The 20,068-nt window shown below is 44.7% G+C and overlaps 1 protein-coding gene across 2 annotated transcripts in view; it reads right to left on the reverse strand.

Moving 5' to 3' along the window:
• Positions 1-16,640, reverse strand: part of TMEM39A (transmembrane protein 39A) — a 28,044-nt gene extending 11,404 nt beyond the window's left edge. Inside the window, exons 1-2 of one of the 2 annotated variants that reach the window (XM_053370718.1) lie at positions 16,408-16,640; positions 334-527 (exon numbers count right to left, since the gene is read on the reverse strand). In XM_053370718.1, the coding sequence (XP_053226693.1) occupies positions 334-446 (113 nt within the window). In that variant the 5' untranslated portion in view covers positions 447-527; positions 16,408-16,640. The remainder of the gene's footprint in view (positions 1-333; positions 528-16,407) is intronic. The other variant, XM_053370719.1, reaches the window with a different exon arrangement.
• Between the last annotated feature and the right edge of the window lie 3,428 nt (positions 16,641-20,068).

Genomic DNA, 20,068 nt, shown 5'->3' on the forward strand with positions numbered 1-20,068 from the left:
GTGTAACCTTGATATAAGAACTATTGCTTTCTTTTCATGTACCTTATGAACTGGAACTGATGGGCCACCTGAGGGGAAGGCGTATGTAAAGGCTTTCAGGTCACACAAACGCCTGAGGTGGCAACCCACCTGAATCTCCATTGCCCAACCGGAGTATGAGATATAAAATGAGCCAAACACAGAGTCAGGCAAACACACACTGTCAAATTTAGGGCAACAAGAAGTGTAAAGAAACAAGATTCTTGTGAACCCAAGTGTGACCTGATGATGACAAGTAATAACAAAAGTTCTGTCTCCTACAATTAAGCCCACAATATTATGTTTTGACTTAACCTGTTTCTTAGACTAGTGCCGTTGCCACAGTTCCCACCAACCAACGTCTGGAGAGAAGGCAAAGCTGAACGGCTTAGCTGCTGCCGACTGGGTCCCCTCCTTCCACCGGGCATGACCAGGAACCAATCCACCTCTTCCACCTCTGGCAGCCTTTGCCCTGAGATCTAGGTAACAATTCGCAAGACTTTCCAGCTCTGCAAATGAGGAAAAAAAGCAAGAAATTAGTTCAATTGTGCCTCAAGCATCTGCTAAAATGAACCAAGTGCCTTAGATAACTCCCATGGCCCCAAAACTAGCCTTTTACAAAGTGTCAAGAAGCATATGGATTGGAGGAATTCAGCTGGCACGGTGTACTTCAGACACTTACAATAAAATCCTGCAACAAAGAATCCTGAACCAGCTTATCAGCCATGAGATAAGACAACAGGACTTATGGAGTAATAACTTAAGTTTAAAGAACAGGAAACAGAAAGAAGAAACAACAGGCAGTTCTCCCAGTGGAAGGATGAAGTGAAATCCCCCTAGGATTGGTATTGGAAGGACGGGATGCAAGACTACACTGGTTTTTGGTCCGATTTTGCAGGGCTCTTCTAACATTCTTATCTAAAATATTAGCAACATTCCTTAACAATCAAAGCACCCGAGAGTTTTGACTTCAGCAAAATGTCTGCAGAAAATCCTCACTTGGGTGACTAGCTGCAAAGAAGTCAATGCTACTGGACCCCTCATATGAATAGGGCATTTTGGCAAGTGTAACTTGAAGCACAATACTTTGGATCCTACTAAAACAAATAATTATATTTCCGCTCTGATACATCGGAAAAGACGGATTTGAATGAAGACAGTGTTGTTTCACAACAATGGCATATGTGAGACAGTACCCGGAAGTTCTGGATCCCAGTCTATTAATTGCACTTTTGTTTCTACTTTCACTGTTCCCCAACTACCACCTGGGAGTAGAAATCCACAGCTCACCCTCAGCCCACGCCCGGGAACATAACCATTATAGGTTAGAAGATAGGTGGGGAATCTGTGGCCTCTCCAAATGTCCTATGCCTAGTTCCCATCTACCCCAGCCAGAATGGTCAATAGTGATGGACTATAGACATTGTAGACATTAGGAAGGCCACATAGCCACCAAAATTAGGAAGATAATATAGTCAGGGCACATACTGCAGATCATTTTTATAGCACCACCGATGTGCATGACATTGTTTTAATCTAGACTCACACAAAGGAGTAAGTTGCCATGACTAACAATCATTTCAAGCTTTCCTCCTTTACTTCAAAATAATTGTCAGTAATAGCTATTGGTCCTATATTAAATTAGTATTGAAAGTTGAAAACCAGCATACGACGTTTCCTATTGGGAGGTTTATATGAACAATGATGTGGCCTAGGTTGTGGTTGACACTGATTTATTTGGGATGGTGAAAACCCAGAACAGAAACAATCAACTTGGCACACAGCAAAAACGAAAGGACAATTCCATGTTAGGGATTATTAGGGGAGAAAATGAAAAAAAGACGGCCAATATGTGTTTATGGTGTACATTGCGTTTGAAATCTGTATACAGTTCTGCTTGCCTCATCTGCAGTGTAAGTTCAGAGAAGGGCAACAAAACTCAAAGGGTTGGAGTCCCTTAATTTATTTGTATTTTAGTACATAAATATGTATCCTGCTTTTCCATTAATAATGCCCAAGGCAACTAACATTATAAAAAAGAAGGTCAGAAGTAATGTAATAAGAACTTCTAAAAGCAGGCCACAGAAAATACGACTGGCAAATGTCTGACAAAGCAGATGAACCTTTAACAGGCACCAGATCACTCAGGGCAGGGAGTTCCAGAGGAGTTCCCATAGGAATTTCCCTTTGAGGAAGTGCTTGAGCAGCCTAGAGAATTGTTTCCTCCTCAATACCAGACCTCAGGGTTGCACAGTGAAAATGGCAGTTGATTTAGGACTAACAGAAGAGAGTACCTCCCATGAGGCATAATTAGAGTGAATTCTGAAAGTTGTGAAGATCGCCTTTGTCTTGGATGACTTCGAAAGGGGATAATACAAGTTCATGGAGCATAGCGATCGTAGAAACTAGTCACTGATTAATCTAAAGGGGCGCCCATGTTCAGAAGCACAGCACCTCTGGATACTAGCTGCCAAGGATCAAAACAAGGGAGGTCCCTTGTCTTCATGCTCTGCTTGTGAGCATCCTGGAGACATTTGGCTGGAAATCTCATGCGGTTGGAGCCACTGCTGGAAACAGGATTCCAAAACAGATGAACTAGTAGCACTCTTCCATGAGTGCCGTTACGTCACTTGACCAGTTGAGATGCTACAAGGTGATATTTTGCTGCCAAGGCGTAGGCCTCTATTGAGAATTAACAGGTGAAGCAAGCATGTTGATATGGTGGGGCTGCCAAAAGATGCAAATAAAAGATGAGAACATTGTGTATATCAAAATAGGTTTTGTGGCCATGCAAACTTAGATCAAAATATTACCCCTTATTCAGGGGATAAGAACTCAATGTCCTAATCATTTCCTGTTTCTTACTCTCAGTGTTGTTATCTACATTCCTGCCCATGGTAAGAGTTATCTACTGCCACATTAAAACTGCAAGACAGGATACGTATCTAGACGGGTTTCCTGGGATCATTTAGTAAGTGCATCACATGACAGCATGGATTCACTTTCAACTGCCTTTTACAAAATAGGGGAATGGTCCAACCACATTAGAAGTGCTTCAGTCCTGTTGATTCTAATGAGAGAGATATCAGAATGTGCTTAGTTTTATCACTGAAAGCTTTAATTAAAATATATGCAACATTCTGTTACGATTTGGAGAGCCAAGTCTTTGCTCAGTTGCAATTATTTTGTATGTCTAAAGACCTGTATGTATTGCAGCAACACTGTTTGCCTTATGGAGTCCAGCTTCCATATTGACACACTGCACTTTCGAGTTCAAAGTTGGCAAAATCTTTTATTTACTGACCAACACTGTCAATCAGAATAAAATACTATTAGTAGGGAAAAAAGCAGCATGTACATAAAACTGACTTTTTGTTCAGATTCCCTGATTACTGCTTTGTGACTAAAGATTTTAAAGAGAGTAGAGAAAATGATGTTATGTGAAAGAACACAAAAACATATGTGCATTTAAGGGAAGCCAAAATTACTGGCGACAAAGGCTGACAAGATCCTAAACAGTTGCCACTTTGGTAGAAAAAGTGATTCTACTGGCATCTCAAGAACAACTAATCACAAAATGTAGAATTTTAAAAAACTTGCTAAAAAGGAAAAAAAATGTTAAGCTTTGGATAGAGATAGGTAATAGAGAAAAATTGGCTAGATTTTGGACAATTGTGACAGCATTTGAAATTCCCATTATTCTAGGCACATGTGAAAAATGAACATAAGATTTTAGCTGCAGTTCATTCATTTTCAGTTTTGTATTCTTGTTATAAAAAAGTGTGCCTAGACATTCCATTGTTGTGCCCATAACCTAGGTTTAAGGTGCCATTTAGCTCCTAGCTTTCATATATCAGTTTCTAACACTGAATTGTTATCATATTGTATGATAACATCAATTTGTCCCTTGACACGGGGACATTCCCAGGGGAACTGAAGGAAGCAGTGGTGTGTCCACTCTTAAAGAAAACTTCATTAGATCCCTTAGACCTATCCAATTACCACCCAGTTTCAAATCTTCCATACCTGGGTAAGGTAATTGAGAGAGCGGTTGCTGAACAGCTTGGTAGGTTTCTGGAGGAAACATCGGCATTAGATCCATTTCAGTCCGGTTTCCGTCCTGGTTTTGGGACGGAGACGGCTCTGGTTGCCCTAACAGATGATATCCGTAGACAACTGGATCGAGGCGGGTCAGGACTGCTGATCCTTTTAGATTTGTCAGCAGCCTTTGACATGGTCGATCATGATCTTCTGGACCACCGCCTCGCAGACGTGGGGATACAGGGCATAGCCCGTAACTGGTTGTGCTCTTTTATCTCTGGTCGGGGACAGAGGGTGGCACTAGGGAGGGAAATGTCGTTGCGCCACTCCTTGGTGTGTGGAGTGCCGCAGGGCGCAATTCTCTCCCCGATGCTTTTTAACATCTTTATACGCCCCCTTGCCCAGATTATCCGGAGCTTTGGGCTGGGCTGTCACCAATATGCTGATGACACTCAGCTCTATCTGCTGATGGATGGCCACACCGACTCGGCCCCGAACACACTGACCAGATGCTTTGAAGCTGTGGCTGGATGGTTTTGTGGGAGCCGATTGAAACTAAATCCTTCGAAGACAGAGGTCCTATGGCTAGGTCGGGATGGCATGGGGATGAGGGACCAATTCCCTTCTTTTGCGGGGGCCCAATTAGTGCCATTGCCTTCCGTTAAGAGTTTGGGTGTAATCCTTGACGCCTCCCTTTCAATGGAGGAGCAAGTTACAGCAACAGCCAAGGCGACATTTTACCACCTTCGCCGCATCAAACAGTTGGTCCCTTACCTTTCCCACCCCGACCTGGCCACAGTGATCCATGCGACGGTTATCTCCAGGCTTGACTACTGTAATTCGCTCTACGCGGGGCTGCCCTTGAAGCTGTCCCAGAAACTCCAGTGGGTACAGAATGCTGCAGCGAGGCTCCTTACGGGGTCTTTGCCATGGGAGCATATTCACCCAGTGCTTTTCAAGCTGCACTGCCTCCCGGTGGAGTACAGGGTCAGATTTAAGGTGCTGCTTTTGACCTTTAAAGCCCTTCACGGCCTAGGACCCTCGTACCTACGGGACTGCCTCTCCTGGTATGCCCCACGGAGAGCCTCAAGGTCCATAAATAACAACACCCTAGTGGTCCCAGGCCCTAAGGAAGTTAGATTGGCTTCAACCAGAGCCAGGGCCTTTTCAACTCTGGCTCCGGCCTGGTGGAACGCTCTGCCTCATGAGACCAGGGCCCTGCAGGATCTGATTTCTTTTCGCAGGGCCTGTAAGACAGAGTTGTTCCACCTGGCCTTTGGCTTGGAGCCAATTTGATTCCGTCCCTCCCTCTCTTTTTTCTTTTCCTTCTCCTCCTGCAATGAGGCTACATTTTAATATTTTAATGTTCCATTATTTTAATGTTGTATTTTATTTTTGTTTTTAAGTTGTAATCATTCATCTTGTTTTTATTATTGCTTGTAAGCCGCTCTGAGCCCGGCCTTGGCTGGGGAGGGCGGGGTATAAATAAAAAAATATTATTATTATTATTATTATTATTATTATTATTATTATTATTAAACTCGCTTAACGTTATGTGTGAACTGGACCAATATACTGTAAGGCAATATTTTTACTATGCAAGAAATCTTGATTTGAAATGTGTATATATACTCCACCTCTTATAGTAGAAGGCCCACAAATCAAAAGAACTGGCAAACCGCTTCTGCCTCGTCTTGCTAATGGTTAGGCAATTCTATCTGCTGTATTCACTGTTTCTGCAAACACCATATTCAGTGTCATTGCATATAAACATAATACATACAGATAACTTGCCATGTCTGCTTACATGCAGAAGCCAAATTACTCATACTGTGCACCCTTCAGTTTTATTAGGAACCATTACTATTAATTATTTTTGAACTTTTAAACTGCCCTTCATCGTAAAGGCTCCCTGGATGTGTGTGTTTCTGTACAAATCAATATAAAATTAACATTATAAACACATGGATATACAACGTAATTACAGTCAATGGAACCTAATCAGTAATTCAGCAGCAGCTCCTCCACACACAAGCATAAAAAAGCGATTAAACATGCAAAGGAGCTTAACGTGGTAGACAACCAATGCACCACTGACGGGGGGAAAGTTCCAGGAAAATGGGGCACCCTCACAGAGAAAGCTCTGCATTATGCTCCCTCTTAACTGCCACACTCGTTGGCAGAACCATGAGAAAGACCTCCTCAGTCAATCCTAAGGGAGGAATTCAACGCAGCACTAGGAATATCATTTTTGCTTGCCTGATAGATCTCCCCCTCTCTGTCCCAGTGCGCTATTCTGGGGGCTATCGCAACCCACCCAAGCCAATCTGGTGGTCAAGGAGGAAGTGTCGCTGTGGAAGTCCTTGTGCGTACTTCTACTAGCAAGATGGATTAGCTGGATTGAGCCCTCAGGCACAGGTCTGCAAATACAGTACCAAGGAAGGCACTCCTTCAGATATTTGGCTCTTAAGTCATTAAAAGCTTTATAAACCAAAGTTAATCCCTTGAATTGGGCACAAACTGGTAGCCAGTGCACCAGCAGAACCAGTATTATGTGGTTCATTCTTGCTGTACTACTCAGAACCTATACAGCAGCTGTCTTAAAAAGGAACCTCACATCTAGGACATTAGACTAAGGCTTAGATATTAGCCAAAAAGTGGGGCACCATCAAGCACTGGGATTTTGCCCCTTTACTTCACACAAACGAAACCTGACTACTCCCAGAGAGAGTCGGAAACAGGGCTGGCCCAAGCGCAGCCGACAATTTAAATTCTGTAACCGAGATAAGATCATTGGTATACGCGTGGGTAGCAAATATTTAATCCAAGTTTAAACTTGGCACCAACAACCCATTAAAATCACAACAGTGAAATGCCCATCAGTGGGGGCAGCCAGGAGCAGGTAAACAGTACTGGAAGGAAAAGTATTAGACTTTCCCTGTATTAGACGGTTTTGCACAGCTCAGCAGCTTTTTCCATAATCGAGATAGCTTGGAGCTGGCAAAAGCATGCGAGTAGGAAGTCTTGGAACCACCTGCTTTTCTGCCACAACCTGATTAATGCCCACCAGAAGCGGCTTTTCCCAGTCACATGCAAGGTCGCAAGTACCATGAAGTTAAGGTCCCAGAGAAGATAGGACCGCACTGCAACAAATAATTTGACAATGGTCTTGCCTTTCTTTGGGAAGCCCTAAATGGTTTCTGCCAAGTATAAGCATGCTGCAATTCCCAGCTATTTGTGTTTTTCCAAACTTGGGGGAAGCTCACAGAGTCATTCTGTTCTGAATCTAAGTCATTCTTATTTCGGTGCATTCATTCCATTATGTGTGTTATCCCAGATATTTATACAGCTACAGACCTGATCAATGCAGTCTGCATAACATATTGCTTCACCACAAGGTATGTTTACAAGTGATTAAAAATCAACAAGTTCTTACAAGCCAACACGAATGCAGCAGCCTCAGAAGATACTGCGCATGGAAGCAAGGTTGAAAAACACATTAATTCAGGGGCGTAGTGTGGAGGGGGTTAGCAGGGTGATGGCCCTGGGCACATTTTTTAAGGGGGCGCGGCACATTTGGCCCCTCACGCTGCCCTGCCAGCCCTGTGCTGCTTTGCAAGGCTGGGATCTGATTTGAATGATTTGCCCGGCAGGGCGATATGAGAAGGACGCAACAGCCATGCGCCTTTCGATACCAGCCTCTCCCTTGCTTTGCGAAGCAGGGATCGAAGGAAGCATGGCTGCTGCATCCTTTGCACGCCACCCTGCCAGTCCCAATCTAATTTGTGAGGCTGGGCGATCCAAGGGCTGCGTCGGCCAGCCCCCGGTGTGGGCAGGCAGGCAGTGCAATGTGGTTCTGCTTGGCTCTAGTGCACTGGCAAACCATGCTACACTGCTGTATTGCTATAGGAAATAATTTGTTCTCCTGTAGTCCAAGAGAGTGTAGCATGCACAGAAGGGCACATGCCCAAATGAATGAAGGGAGGTGGGGACTTATTCCTCCTCATGAACACCATGAAGAACTTGTCCACCAAGGAACTCCACACCATAAGAGAATCAAAACAAGTGAGATAATCTAAATAAGATGCACAAAATAGTGCAATGTTTTTTGCATAATATGGTGCAATCGTAAGTACTGACTGGATTTTGAAAACAAAATGAGTTAACAAGAGAAAGACTTTTCACGTGGTGACAATTTCACAATGAAGGCGGATTGTGAAAGCAGATTTTTTTTACAAGGCGTGAATTAGGGATATACATTCTTTCTGTTAACATACAAGCAGTCAACTTGGCACACATCTTTTTTGCTTCTGTTGAAAACGGCTGGAAATGACATGTTGAGTGACAGGAAGAGATTTTAATGACTCTAAGAATCAGGAGATGGACGGACAGGCTAATTAAAAGTATTCAAAAAATATAGGTATTTTATATCATTTCAACATAATTTGCATGACTGGTGCCTTGTCTTGATGGGCATTTCTTTTAAAAATATACTGGAATGGATCCAGTTTAATGTAGTCACACATAAGTCCCATTGAAATCAATGGGTCTTGTTAGTAATGACTAACATGGATTGGATTCGATCTATTTTTTATTTTTGTTTCACCACAGAAACTCACTGAATCCTTTTAAGAAATTTCAGTTTACATTATTAGTATTTATTATTTATACAGCACCATTTTACCAAGAGCATGCAACTGGTCTCTCAGTTTACATTTGCTGAGCTTAGAAAAATGAATTGATTGAAAACATTAGAGCAGGGATTGCCAACCTGGTGCCCATGGATACTGGTGTGCCCACTAGTACCTCCTGTGATGCCTGCAAAAGGCTCAGTAAATATCTCCTCAAAAATCCAAAATGCACGAGACTGGCAGTGGTAGGGGGATGCCCACATCTTTTTCTGTTTCTGTCTCTTTCCATTTCTTTACATGTGGCAGCCATTTTGTGCTATGTCAGACACACTACAGCTGCCATGTTCCAGCGTTCAAAATTAGCCAGGCACCAGTTACATTTTGCGACTGAATGGAAATGTCTAGTAGCCACGCTTAGCGCCTAGCATCTTCACTTTCCTAGTTACAGTCAGCTGGTCTGCCAGGTTCAGCAGCAGCAAAAGCCGGGGCAGCAAAAGACACATGTCTCTTGCTGCTGTGCTACCCTGCCAAACAACTGATTTGCCTGGCAGCGCAGCAGCAAAAGATACACTTCCCCCCCTTTTTTTTGCTGCCGCACCCCCAAGGGTGAGTCAGGTGTTTAGCAAGGTAGACTGGTAGGAAAAGACACATTTTTTGCTGCTGCACTACTCTGCAGTCACCTGATTCACCAGGCAGCAATAATAATAATAATAATAATAATAATAATATTTTTTGCTGCCGGGCAAATGAGGTGTTTGGTGGGGTATAGCGGCTGCGCTACCCTGAAGACCTCCAGACTGGCCCAGCAGCATTTTGTTTGTTGTTGTTGTGGGGCTGCCTGGTCTGGTAGCGGGTTAGAAAGAAAAAAGGCGCCTAGACATTTTGTTTTGGCGCCCACAGCCTAGGTCCCAGGAGCCACATGGCTCCTAGCATTCCTATCCCAGTTTCTAACAATACATGCACCTATACTGCTTTCTCAACATTCTCAAATGTGCCCACTCAAAACGTTTGCGGCCTCTGGACTAGTGGGACACTAGTGAAAGAGATACAGGTGCTGGAAAAAGACCAAGATTGGATCCATACTTAGTCATGCTTAGAGAAGACCCAATTGAAATCACTGGGACTGAAGATAGAACTGTGGGTGATATCCAACTTAGGTTGATGATCTGCACCACATACCTGCAGGTAAGCCCCTTTGACCTCAACAGGACTGACTTCTAAGCAGACATGTATGGGACTGTGCTATGAATTACGTAAGACCACTGATTTTAGTGCATCTGTTCTGAGTATGACTAACACTGAATACCAGACTAAGTCTGGATCTAAACTTATAAAGCAGGAGTGAGAAACCTTTTTGGTTCCACAGGCAGTTCCTGGTCATATTTGACAGGTGAATGGGCCAAACTACCTGTCAATCATATGACATCACAACAATGCCATGTGCAAGGTGCTTTGAAATCTTGAAGTTGGGAAATCCCCCACCAAACTGTTTTAGCAGATGAACCCATACAGGTTTGCATGGAATCCTCTGCAAAAACGATGGGGGCAGGGACATCCTTTTAAGTGAGAGATTCTGATTCACCTCTACCACCCAATCTCATTATTAAACCAGGATTTATAAACTATTAATCAACTTCCGCTTATCAATAGTGATTAGTTGCATACCAAGTGTGACCAAGCAGGATTTATTACAGGAGGGGAGTTGAAGATCAGCCTAACTAAATACATAGGGGATAATTATTTAATGAAACATATGTAACATTTGTTTGCTTAGATTAAAGGAAGATAAAAGTAAAGCTATATTCATACAGCACCATCAGTAAGCATGATGTTTTATAGTGTATAAAAATGGTTTTCCTACATTGAGGAGCTTGTAGTGTAATCTTACAACAAAGAAAGAGGAGATGGGGTAAACATCAAGCAACATGTGGGTGCTTCTGTTCATATGTATTTAATTTAGACTTATTTCCATGCTTAGTTACCATAGTGCATAGGAACTAAGGGGTTATGTCAAAGGCTTTATGGAAAAAGTTGAGTTCCGAGGTGAGATTTGAAGGAAGGAAGAGAGGCATCAAGAAAGTTGCAGTATCTTTTGAGGGAGCAGAAGACCTTTGCACAGTGAAAGACAGTAAAGCCACAGAAGGGAAGATTATGGGCAAGGTTGAATGTACCCATATTGAAAACACGGAACAGAAGTGAACTGGCAGGGCAGAGGAGATGGACTGTTGGTGGCGGTGGCTGCAGGGCCAGAGGCTGACCCAGGGGAAGGGAGCAGCGATTTATGGGGTTTATGCCTCCTGCGAGACAGGAGTCAGGGCTGGAGGGAGGGGAAGAGTCTGAGCAGGAACATTTGGGGAAGGGTGCAGGATGCAGGACAGGAGCCCAAGTGAGAGGAAGGGTAGGATGCATCAGGAGAGGAGGAAGACAGGGTACCTGGATGGTGCATGTGGACCGTCAGATGGAGGTACCTGAGTTTGGATGGAGACGTGGTTACACCAACAGTCCAGCTCAGAGCATAAGCCTGAGGAGGGGATGCCAGCCACTTGTCGGCAGAAGTATGTGCACATGTTCTGTGCACCTTAGGAACTACTGTAATTGTGTGCTTTGTCAATAAAGAATTATGCTACCCACCGTTTGTCTTCCTTGGGCTGGGTGTACTCAGGACACCAATGAAATTATAGCAACCACTAGGCAGATTAAGGGGAAAATATTCTTTCCTGAATTTTAAGGGATATTTTTCCTAGAAATACTTTTCTTTTGACTACATAAATTGTAATATTTACATCAGTTTATATCCAGTGTTCGAAACTCCCATTGTTCTAGGCGCATTTTGCTACAGGGAATTTCATTAGCGCGAGCAGTTTCTGAGCTCTGGGTGCAGTACTGCGCCTAAAATTTCAGATTAAAACTGCAGAGTGGAAGGAAAGGAGGACCTTTTTCTGCCTCCCCACTTCCAGCTGCTCTGTGAAGACTGGAGAAGAAACCCTCTTAAGAATATTAGGGGGGTGGGCAGGGGAAGGACTAGACCATGTGAAAAATGAACATAAAATTTTAGCTGCAGTTCATTCATTTTCAGCTTTGTATTCATGTTATAAAAAGTGTGCCTAGACATTCCACTGTTGTGCCTATGACCTAGGTTTAAGGTACCATTTAGCCCCTAGTTTTCATATCTCAGTTTCTAACACTGTTTATAGCCTTCAAGTACTTCCAAATTCGGAACTATATTTTGTAACGTTGCGCCAATTTAGAAACCAAGCTTGGGGAAAATTAAAAAACCAAACGCAAAGAAGCTATGTCACCTGCTTCTTAATTTGACCAACCAAGGGAGCAAGATATTGCATATTTAAAGAGTGGCACCTTTCCAACATAGTTTGGAAGATTATGAGTGAGTCATGGACTTGCAGGCTTTCCTCCCCTTCCAGCCTCTGGTACATGGCTTCTCTCTCTGTTTCCTGTTTAGCACCAACCATCATTTTGCCAAAACATCTGAACTATGAACCTGCCCTTCTCTGGGGAGTGCAATCCCATCCAAAGCAGCCTTGTCTTTCCAGTTCTTTGAAAACTCTGCATGCATAATACTGCCATCTTGTCTGACTCAAGTTTTAATTTGCTGGTCCCCATCCAGCCCGTTAATGCTTCTAGGCACTGTTCTAGAACCTCAGACACCTAGCCTGATTCAGATGGAATGGAGAGATAACACCACTCTTAGCATTTAGCCTTGAAGATATATATCTAGAGAGAGAGACAGACAGACAGAGAGAGAGAGAGAGAGAGAGAGAGAGAGAGAGAGAGAGAGAGAGAGACTTCAATTAAAATAGACTTTTATATTCACAAAAAATATAAAGGATGATGGTGTGACAAGGATTAGTTTGGATATATATATTGTGCCTTAGCACATTTTGTCTTTAAAATCAGAGATGAGGATGAAATCTAATCATTTATTGCCACAAGTATCAGTACTCCGATCCTCAATATGCTTATTTTAAAGTCTCATTTCAAAATACTCTTAGGATTGCTAACTAGAAGGTGTGACCCACTAAAACTGCCATGCAGGTGCCCATGGGCATAAAGCCCATGGCAAAGCTCACATATACCTAGGACTGAAAAACAGTATGGCCCAGTTGCTTTGCAACAGCAGCTGGCAACTTCTACAACCAGCTGGAGGAATCAAAACAGTTTCCTAGCCAGGAATATAGCACCACCGCCTTGTTGATCCTTACCAGTATTGTTGCCAATGCACACACCACTTACAACAGCTTGGCTATACCTAGGATTGCACAGCAGCACAACACTGTACAGTGCTACATGAAAAAGATTGGATTTAAACTCAACACTCGATTCACTGAACAATGGCTACATTCGTCCATAATGATACCCACAAATCTAATTAGTCTGCACATTAGCAAGGAGTCCCTACTTTGCTCCTCTTTTTCTAAGGAGTAGAGCAGGGGTCAGCAACCTTTTTCAGCTGTGGGCCGGTCCACCATCCCTCAGACCATGTGGTGGGCTGGACTATATTGGGGGGGGGAGGGGAATGAACAAATTCCTATGCCCCACAAATAACCCAGAGATGCATTTTAAATAAAAACACACATTCTACTCATGGAAAAACACCAGGCAGGCCCCACAAATAACCCAGAGATGTATTTTAAATAAAAGGATATATTCTACTCATGTAAAAACATGCTGATTCCCGGATCGTCCGTGGGCCGGACTGAGAAGGCGATTGGGCCGCATCCGGCCCACGGGCCTTAGGTTATCTACCCCTGGAGTAGAGAAACAAATCACAGAGTAGCTGGCTTCTCACTCATTGTTAATTTGGAGGTAAACACAGAATACTAAACCAGCTGATAGCCATGGTTTGTCGGCATTGCGTGTAAGCACAGCCTATGGTTCTTAGCAGAGAGTAGAGTGATGCATACATATATCTATATATATACATATATCTATCTGCCCTTTGCAGATACCAATGGAAATATTCAAACAATCAGCTTCAAAATGGAAAATCTGTGAGAGACAGCTAACCTACTTGTTTCAGAGTGCTGTAAATTAAGTTGAGCATCCACACATTTTAAGGGTTGAGAAAAATGAAAACACTGTTTGGTGACTCTTCGTATCAAGAAGTTTCTGAGTGTAAGTCAGAAGTAGGCCCTTCATAAACTTTTCCATTAGCATATTTTTCAAAATGGAGCAGGCAGCTTCCCTTCATTGTGTCTGTTTCCAAAAATCCCCAGTTTTTCCAATCTTCACCAGTGTCCAACCTCTCCTGCCTATTCTTCAGAAAAATGAATTCACAGTAATGGGAATTTACCCTTTTAAGAATAAGAATTATTATTTCATATCTATTATTCATGAAGACATTACTCACATGTGCACTAATGTAAAACCAAAACCAAACCTATTTTAGTCCAAAATTCATGAGCCACTTCCTGAATTCAAGTGACCACAAGATATAGCTTCCTGACATAGTAGGAAGAGATGCTATTTAAACTAGAAAATTAAAGCTGCAATTCACCTTCCTGAGAGTTAAGCCCTACTTAACTACATCTGAATACATGGCTGAACTAAAAATATAACAAATTTTGTCATTTCATGTTGAGCCAGCAAAACCACACAAGATTATTTCAAAGTACCTTTCGCCTTAAAACAACCACCATGATCCACACAGGATTTCTTTCCAGAGGTAGTAACGTTTAGGAATGTAGTGTTAATGTGCATTTTGATGAGAACATAGGTAAATGGTTGCATTGTAATTAACACTTTCAAGGTGCTGATCAACATTGTCCTGTTGGGGCAATTTCTCAACTGGGGCCAGAAGCCACAGGTGGATCCTAATGCACACAAATTCTGTTGGAGGTGTTTTGAAAGACAGATCCCAAATACCTGCAAATCTGGGGGATAACTGAAAAAAGCAAATCCCATTCTTACCCACACATGCAAGTTACATTCACATAGGCAAACTGCACACATAATAGTATGCTTTAATCGTGTCAGTTTCAGTGTCTGTTTTGGCTTAGATGGGCACCAAATTGTTCAGAATTCTGAACCTTTTTTGGGGGGTTTCCTCTGGTATGTTAGGAATCCACCTGTTTAGTCCTTCTAACTGAAATGTGGCAAGCCTTACTGCTTAGCAGATGTGCAACCTTATCTTGTGCCACATGTTTAATCGGACAGAAGTTCTTTGACTTCAGTCGGGCTTATTTCCCCATAAAGTGTGCACAGGATGAAGCCTAGGCAAAATTACACAATGTTTAGAGAGGCAGTCAAATGTGCTAGTCACTTGCTCCTGCTGAATGCCTGATTCTGAGGGATACTCCTGAAGTGCTTGACACTAATATGCAGAGCCAAACCTTTCAAGTCCAGATTTCTTTTTTTGTAGACAGAAAAAGGAGAAGTTTAAATAAGTCTCAACAGCCTCCACAGAATGGAAAAACATACATATCAGCCTAGGTGATGTTTTGGGACTACAACTCCCATCATCCCTGACCACTGGTCCTGTTAGCTAGGGATCATGTTCAGGTGTTGTTGGACTACAAATCCAACCACCCCAGTCACTGGTTGGCCACGTGGAAGCTGGAAGTCTAGCAACATTCAGAGGGAACAAACTAGGTAACCCTAGGTTTTCATGTACAACCATAATATCACCTAAGGAGAACGGGAGGTGGTATTTCTTTATTTTAAATGTGAGGCAACCTAATTCCTATATGAAAAAGGGGGGGTTGAAGAATGAGGTGGGGGCATGACTTTTTTCAGCTGGAACTCAGTTCTGCCACCTCTCAGGTGGGTGCCATTAGCATTCTAAGAGAATGAGGGAGGTGTTCGTGGTTAAGTCCAGCACCTTTTTCCCTAGAAAAATAGGACTGGGTGAGGGAAAGAGTGCCACACTGTATCAAAGGGAGTGGTAGGAGAAAGAAGAACCGCCTCTCCCCATATGAATCAACCTTGACCCTGCAATCGATGTCTGTAAGGCCATAACATAGAACGGGCCTTTTCTGAAGTGGCTCCCTGCTTGTGAAATGCTGTCTCCAGGGAGGCTTGCCTGGCACCTTCATTACCTACCTTTAGGCGCCAAGCAAAAGTGTACCTCTTTCCTTGGGCCTTTGGCTAATTATACAACCTATGGCCATTTAAACCGTGGTGCATGTGTGTACATGGCTATAATTTTTGCTTCTGTGTCACAAACCGCCCTGCGATCCTTACGTGAAGGACAGCATAGAAACCTATAAATCAATCCATCAATAATGCATAAGTAAGTAAATAAGAAATATTCTCAAGTGGTGTTTGAGAGTGAGAGAGAGAAAGAAAGAGAAAAAGAAAGAAGTGAAAGACACCTGAGGAAGAAAAGTGTATGTATTGGGGAGGAGGGGGGCGGTTTGGGATGCCAGTGAGCAGCAGCAAACTGGCAATTAACCCAACGGGAAGGAGGAATGGATGAAGAGCAGCAGAAGGGGGAAGAAAGAGGAGAAGGAAAGGAAATTAAAAAAAAGAAGGTCTTCCCCTTTGGCTGAGAGACAAAGAAAGGCGGGCGGGAGCTAGGCCGACGGGGGAGGCTCCCCTCTCCTCCTCTTCCTCCCTTGGAAGGGCCTTCCTGGGACGGTGGGGCACCCCGTCCGCGCACCCCTCGCCGTGAGGAAAACACGAGAGTGAGGGAGGGAGGGAGGGAAGGAAGGAAGGAAGGAGCGGCCGCTCGCTCGCTCTCTCGCTCGCGCCCACTCACCGCCTCTCTAGCAGCACCATGAGGGGTCCCGCCGCCGCAGCAGCAGCAGCCGCCTGCCCGCTCTCGGGGGCACGCCAGGCTGCGGAGGGGACCCGTCCCGGAACGTCCCGGTCCGGCTCCCCGTTTCCTCTTGTCCCTCCTTTGCTCGTTGTCGCCGCGACAGCAGCGGCGGCGGCGGCGACTGCAGCTCCTGCCGCCCTGAAGAGACGTGGCAATGAGGGGCTGATGCGCTCATCAGCGTGCGACGAGGGAGGGGCGGCGGAGGCGGCGGCCAACCCGGGAAGGGAAGAGTGCGCGAAGGTGAGTGGCTGCGGCGGCCATGTTGGGAGTGGGAAAAGACGCCCGCTGCCCGTCCGGCGCTTTCCCCCGTCATTTGGCTGAGGCAGTAGCAGCTCGGCTGGTGCCGGCGATGGAAGCGTTGCCAGTGCGATATATATTTACTTATATGTTGCACCATAGGCGTACGCTTGAAAGCAACGCTGTGTCCTCCCTCCCCCAAAGCCGCTCACTCACGGGTTCCCCGTCGCTCAAGCGGTTGCTACGCAACTACTGGAATAAAATACTCCTATACAGTGGTACCTCGGGTTACATACGCTTCAGGTTACAGACTCCGCTAACCCAGAAATAGTGCTTCAGGTTAAGAACTTTGCTTCAGGATGAGAACAGAAATCGCGCGGCGGCGGGAGGCCCCATTAGCTAAAGTGGTGCTTCAGGTTAAGAACAGTTTCAGGTTAAGAACGGACCTCCGAATTAAGTACTTAACCCGAGGTACCACTGTATGTGGTGTATCTTGGGAGGAAAGCAATGACAAACCTAGACAGCATCTTAAAAAGCGGAGACATCACCTTGCCAACAAAGGTCCGTATAGTTAAAGCTATGGTTTTCCCAGTAGTGATGTATGGAAGTGAGAGCTGGACCATAAAGAGGGCTGATTGCCGAAGAATTGATACTTTTGAATTATGGTGCTGGAGGAGACTCTTGAGAGTCCCATGGACTGCAAGAAGATCAAACCTCTCCATTCTTAAGGAAATCAGCCCTGAGTGCTCACTGGAAGGACAGATCCTGAAGCTGAGGCTCCAATACTTTGGCCACCTCATGAGAAGAGAAGACTCCCTGGAAAAGACCCTGATGTTGGGAAAGATGGAGGGCACAAGGAGAAGGGGATGACAGAGGACGAGATGGTTGGACGGTGTTCTCGAAGCTACCAGCATGAGTTTGACCAACTGTGGGAGGCAGTGGAAGACAGGAGTGCCTGGCGTGCTCTGGTCCATGGGGTCACGAAGAGTCGGACACGACTAAACAACAACAACATCATATGTGGTGTGTGTGTAAAATTCCACGCACAAACACGTGTGCGTTCACACACAAAAATAGGATCCTATGGAATGAGCCTATAGTCACTAGACACACAAAGAAACAGAGCAATAGGTTCCTATGGGATGCTACTACACTCACACACGGTTCACTTTTTGGATTTGTTAAGCAAAGGTCAGGTCTCCATTCACCCTACCTTGCTCTTCCGCCCACAGAATTTTAGCTTTAGGGTTAAAAGGTGTATTGGCTTTCTGGGATGACATGCTGTCGATTTCATTTATGAGGGCAAATGTTGATATCTTGATCCCTGCATCTCAAAGTCGCTCTGTAACAGGTTTGAAAACTGTGTTCACACACACAGTCTCTGCAGTAAAGTGTTGTAGGATCATTATGCAACTTCTTTCATGCTCCAGGTCCCCTTTATTCCTTTGGTAAGCTTTTCTTTAATTATAGCAGGCAATTATGTCATCTCATGGTGGGGCATCAACTTTGCTTTTAGACTCAAGACTTGTATGTGCACACTCAATGTCTGTGAGATTAACATCAGGTATAAAGTCCCCCCACCCCCAAGTAAGAGAGTAAATAAGCTCTTAAAAGAGTGGCTGGGGCAATCCAGCCGGATGGCGAGGTGTAAATAATAAAATTATAATTATTAAAACTGTAGTCCTTTCAGGCCACAGATGCAACACTCAAGGTTCTACTGGTCGCCAATCCCAAGTGCTAGCTCTTTTGGCGTACTAATTATGCTTTTAATTCATTCAGATCTAGTGCCTCAGTGGGTTTCTTCAGTATCGGTTAGGGTCCAGAACCCTTAATCTCACTTCTTAGGCATTTGTGGAGCATTCTGGTTTGGGCAGCCGAGGGGTCTGTTTGGTCAGCACTAACTGTGGAGCGGCAGAGGGCTTGCGCAGTAGCTATGGGCGCTGCTCTTGCCACGTCCGTATGGGCTGCCTCTCGCATGGTGACCGTATGGGCTGCCGCCCGTGCGCAGTCCGTACAGTCGCCGTGGAAGCAGAAGCCCGTACGGCCGCTGCACGCGAGTGGCAGCCCATATGGACTGCACATGTGCAGCATCCCATATGGTCGCCACACATGCGCAGTCCATACAGGATGCTGCTTGCATGGCATCCGTATGGGATGCCGCACATGCGCAGTCCGCACGGGCTGCGCCACCCTGGGTGCTGGAGAGGGTTCCTCCGCCACTGGCTGTGGTGTAAACCACTGAGCCTTGGGCTCCAAGGTCAGCGGTTTGAATCCCCGCAACGGGGTGAGCTCCAATTGCTCTGTCCCAGCTGCTGCCAACCTAGGAGTTCGAAAGCACATCAAAGTCAAGTAGATAAATAGGTACCACTCTGGGGGAAAGGTAAACGGCGTTTCCGTGCACTGCTCTGGTTTGCCAGAAGTGTCTTAGCCATGCTGGCCACATGACCTGGAAAAACTGTCTGCAGACAAACATCGGCTCCCTCGGCCAGTAAAGCGAGATGAGTGCAGCAACCCCAGAGTCGTCTGCGACTGGACTTAACTGTCAGGGGTCCTTTACTTTTTTAAAAAATATGTCTAGGATTGCATAGTGATTCACTGTTTTTAAGAGACAAAAATACAGTTTTTAAGAGACAAAAATACAGTGGTACCTTGGCTTACAAACATCCGTTCGGGAAGTCTATTCTTAAACCGAGGTGCGCTTTCCCTAATGAGGCCTCCCACTGACGGTGTCCTTCCACTGTTTGGATTCCATTCTTAGATCAAGGTAAAGTTTGCAAACCAGGACACTACTTCCGGTTTTGCAGAGTTCGTAAACCGAATCGCTTGTAAACAGGACTGTTCTTAAACCAAGGTACCACTGTACTAACATGAGAAATGAAAATATTGATTGGGAATATCAGTTAACCTTTTGCTTTTCCATGAGGATAAGCTGGTATAGAAATACTGGTACAGAAATATGATGCTGGGCAGGGGGAATTAGGCTTAAAATAAAATGTTCTATTTGTTCAAATGTATCTGTATATTCTGGTTTGCTCTATGCAAGTCCTCATAAGCTGTCAGACCTGTGATGGTGGTAGTAGAGACCTCAGTGATCCTCAGACACTTTGACAGCACCATTTTATCTTTAAAAAGGTAAAGGTACCCCTGCCCGTCTGGGCCAGTCGTGACCGACTCTAGGGTTGTGCGCTCATCTCGCTCAAGAGGCCGGGAGCCGGTGCTGTCCGAAGACACTTCCGGGTCACGTGGCCAGCGTGACGAAGCTGCATCTGGCGAGCCAGCACCAGCGCCGCACACGGAAACGCCGTTTACCTTCCCGCCAGAGCGGTACCTATTTATCTACTTGCACTTAGGGGTGCTTTCGAAC

This window comes from Podarcis raffonei, chromosome 17 (genome assembly GCF_027172205.1).
Source record: "Podarcis raffonei isolate rPodRaf1 chromosome 17, rPodRaf1.pri, whole genome shotgun sequence".
In the NCBI taxonomy this organism is placed as follows: Eukaryota; Metazoa; Chordata; class Lepidosauria; order Squamata; family Lacertidae; genus Podarcis; species Podarcis raffonei.